General features: G+C 45.3%; 2 protein-coding genes across 2 annotated transcripts; both read right to left on the reverse strand.

Annotated features, from left to right (window-relative positions):
* Positions 1-678: 678 nt before the first annotated feature.
* On the reverse strand, positions 679-1,437 carry MONBRDRAFT_10847 (uncharacterized protein; the record flags this gene model as incomplete). The annotated part of the gene is made up of 1 exon (XM_001748634.1): positions 679-1,437. The coding sequence occupies one exon, from the start codon at positions 1,435-1,437 to the stop codon at positions 679-681; it is 759 nt and encodes a 252-aa protein (XP_001748686.1).
* Positions 1,438-2,124: 687 nt separating this feature from the next.
* On the reverse strand, positions 2,125-2,946 carry MONBRDRAFT_10848 (uncharacterized protein; the record flags this gene model as incomplete). The annotated part of the gene is made up of 1 exon (XM_001748635.1): positions 2,125-2,946. One exon carries the CDS (start codon positions 2,944-2,946, stop codon positions 2,125-2,127), a length of 822 nt encoding a protein of 273 aa, XP_001748687.1.
* Positions 2,947-3,762: the final 816 nt, after the last annotated feature.

Genomic DNA, 3,762 nt, shown 5'->3' on the forward strand with positions numbered 1-3,762 from the left:
ATCTGCTTGGTCAGCTCGCCCGCTGCGCCGAGGCCCGTGGTGTGTACCAGCCGGGGCTGGATGAGGCCTTTGTTCCTCGGTGGAAGGGTCGCTTTGCGGCGCTGGTCCATCAGATGAACGCTGACCACATCCAGCGCCACTTTGGCGGTGTCTGCCTGCGCTCGTCGTAGGTAGGCACCGTCTCGGGGGTCCCTCTGTGGGGATCCCTGTGTGCACCTGTTGCTCCCTAGGTGGTTCTCGTTGTGATCTTTTGATGGCTTGACTTGTATTTTTGTTTTAATTTTACTTTGATTTTGACTGTATTTGTGTGGTATTTTTGCTGAATTTTTGTAAAGTCCTTTGTATGATGACTTTTCTTTCTGTGGTCGGTTGCCTTTTCAACCCGACGCTGTCTCTTGTTGTATGTGAGCGTGCCGTGGTGTTTTTTATGTTTGTGCTGTGATGGCTTGTAGTTGTGATGTGTGACTGCCTTTTTATGTGTCTAGTGGTTCAAATGGCCGTATCTCTGGTTATACTTAGTCGTTTTTCATGATTTTTGTTTCCTTGTGCGTGATTCTTCGCGCTTGTACTTTTCAGCATGATAGAAGCCGATGAAAATGTCTTGTTCTCTTGTGTTGTTTTGCGTGCCGTCGTGATTTTGATGTCGGGGTTGCACAGCTTTGCTTTCAGCTCTGAGGTTCAAACACCTAATTTATTATTACCCATCAGTACAATGTCGTCGAGGTACTTGATGACCTTGCAGCGGTAGTCAGTGGTGGCGTCGAGGAGACCCAGGACCTCACAGGAGTACAGGGCAAAGAAGAAGGGCGATAGCTCGTTGCCCTGCACAATGCCTTGGCCAACATCAATGTCAATCACCTTGAAGAACTTGTCGACAATGCAGTGGGTAGTGGGTCGAGCATAGTGTCGTTCAAAGGCGCGCAAGAGGCCAGGAACCTTGTCGGCCACAATCTCGTGTAGCCGTGCTCGGTCGGTGTAGTTGAAGGCACTCTTGAAATCGAGGGAGAGCATGGTCCAGCCCGGGGTAGACTCACAGGCTTGAAGCTCACCAAAGGCCATGCCAACCGCTGCTGAAATGCCGTCCTTGACTCCGACGGCCAACTCTGGACTGGCCTGTAGCAAGTGGGCAATATGGGGCTGCTGTTGCTCGAGCAGAGCGCGGTTGACAACCTTGTTGAAGATGGAATCCGTGCCCACGGGTCGAAACTTGCCATTGGCCTTCTCCAGGATAGTGTAGTTGATGGAGCAAAGGGCATGTCGAATCGACTCGGGCACGGTGTTGTTGGCAATGTGGTGAAAGATCTTGTTCAAGGCAACCTGAGGACCTCCAGTGGCGGTGGTGGGGCCCTGAGGCGCGTCTCCATCAGAAGGAGCAGTCGGGTCGCTGGTAGGACCCTGGCGTGGGCTGTCGTAGTCCAGTAAATCATAAATGTACATTTATGATTTACTGGACTACGACACTCCTCTTTCGGCTTACTAGTCCAAGCCCTTTAAATCCTTCATTTTCCCCTTTAAACACCTCGCGGACACTAAAGGACCTTTAAAGACCCTTACTCATATCCCCCTCTAGTATTACTCATTATCACCCTTTCATCTTATACAGTTCCATTTTTTCTGACTGCAATATTTTTTTTTCAAAATTTCGTGATTCACCCATTATATGAGTCATTTCATCCTCATTCATTTCAACCCTTTACATTACTCAAATTACCCTTTAAACATCTCGCCCTAGGATTCTGACAATTTACCTAATTGATTCATTTTAAACTGATGCAAACTACTTACACCATCGATTTTGAATCATCTTAACAGTTAGATATAGTCTGGTGCAAAAATGCAAGACTAAATCATTTTACTTTAAAAACTAAAAATATTTTTCCAATTTCAAATTCTGTTGGAAAATCAAATCTCAAATCTAGAAGAATTTTTATTTTTCTTGCATTTTTGCACCAGACTATACTTTACTCTTACTACTACTATTATCTATTGGTGTAAGACTTTTGCATCTACTACATTTTATCACAAATCATAAATCAATGACCAATCTTATCTTTACCCATATACACGCTATTCATTTTTTACTACTTCACACATCAATTTAATCACATCAATTTAATCACTCCTTTAGGAAGACTTATAAGGAGAACCACACTTCTTCCAAGCAATGTCGATTTCTTCAAGAAGTTGATGATACTCACGGTACATTTCAATGTACTTCAAGTAAGGGTCAATGGTCTCTTCAATACCACGAGCAATTGCAGAAACTTCACTGCAAAGCTTTTTCAAAGCAACACCTGAATCTTGTTCAGGTCCAACAACTTGAGCGATTTCATGGCTCAGTTGAGCCATTGACTGTGCAAAGTGCAGAGAGTCATGTTGCTTGATAAATGTCAAGGCCGACATGAACCAGTTGAGAGTCAAGCATTTTGCATGTTGGTTCTCAAACAAATGAGTCAAGTTGACTTGCATTTTGGTGAGTTCATTTGCAGCATTTGTCAAGGCTCCAAGACGCTTACCAGTACCTTCAAAGTAGTATACTTTGGCGCGCTTCTCTTGAACAAATAGCATGCCTTCTTGATGTTGCTTCGCGTTGCAAAAGGTATTGATGGCATTGAGCTTGGCACGCGTGGTCATTTCATCTTTGCTAAATGTGGCATTGAGCCAGCAAACCATTTGATGCTTGCCTTCCTTGTTCAAAGTGAAGAAAACCTTCTTCTGTGAATCACTCAGATATGACCACTGAGTCACTGCCTCTTCTGGTAATGTGTACTTGAAGTTGAGAGCCTTGAAATATTTGTCAAGCACTCCAAAGCCTTCAGAGATGAGAACTTGTTGAGGTCCTTCATCATCTTCAATTTCCAAGGTTGTAATTGTAATTGGTAGTTGTTCTTGGTTGGCAAGAACGTCCTTGACTAGTTCAAGTTGCAAGTTGTCATCTTCCGCCATCTTGGTGGTGTTGAAAAATGACTTTTACACACAATTCATCTCCATTTATAGTGTGGATAATTATGGATTTTCCGAGTCCGCCAATAATGAAGCATTTTTGGAGGGTTTGGGGTTCGAAGAATTTCACTGAGATGTTTGGGGTTCGCAGAAGTTCTTGGAGGGTATGGGGTTTGAAAAGTGTCGGACTCGGAAATTACATGATACCTCGTCTGAGTTATAAGTAAAATAAATGTTTCGTTATAGTATAATATTTTAAAAAAAGACAAATAAAGACAATATCAGACATATATTGTCAGGCTCCAGCACGTCTGGAGGCCGTCTTTGGGTTGCGAGGAAGCGCGTAGGTTTGAGGAAGCGTTTTGAGAGAGGTTTGAGAGACGTCCGTCGGAACGGAGCGAAAGCTTTGGTGGTGTCTTGAGGTCAATTGAACCAGCTGCGGTCGGCAAGCATTCACAGTGACCAGACCAGGTGCACCGTTAGAATAGCTGTAGAGTCGCTCAATCCCGAGGATAGGGAAAGTGCAACTCGTGCCCGACCGCAGGGGGGGTTCCTCTGACCCCCCCCCGCAGGTGTCACAACAAAGGGAAACAACAGTAGCCACAAGCTTATTGCCCCAGGGCAGCTGCCCAGGCATCGTGGGGACCGCGTCACACGCGGTGTTTACTCATGTGACTGCCACGAGGAGGATCAAGCCCAGGGGGTCCAAAAGTAGGTGTCAATGTGTGAGGTCGTCGTAGCTATGGAATACCAATAGGAAGACCCATAGCGACCGATGCTGAGTGTGTGCGAAAGCAGTGGGAGTGTTCAAATGCGTGG

This window comes from Monosiga brevicollis, genomic scaffold, assembly GCF_000002865.3.
Source record: "Monosiga brevicollis MX1 MONBRscaffold_24 genomic scaffold, whole genome shotgun sequence".
Lineage (NCBI taxonomy): Eukaryota > Choanoflagellata > Craspedida > Salpingoecidae > Monosiga > Monosiga brevicollis.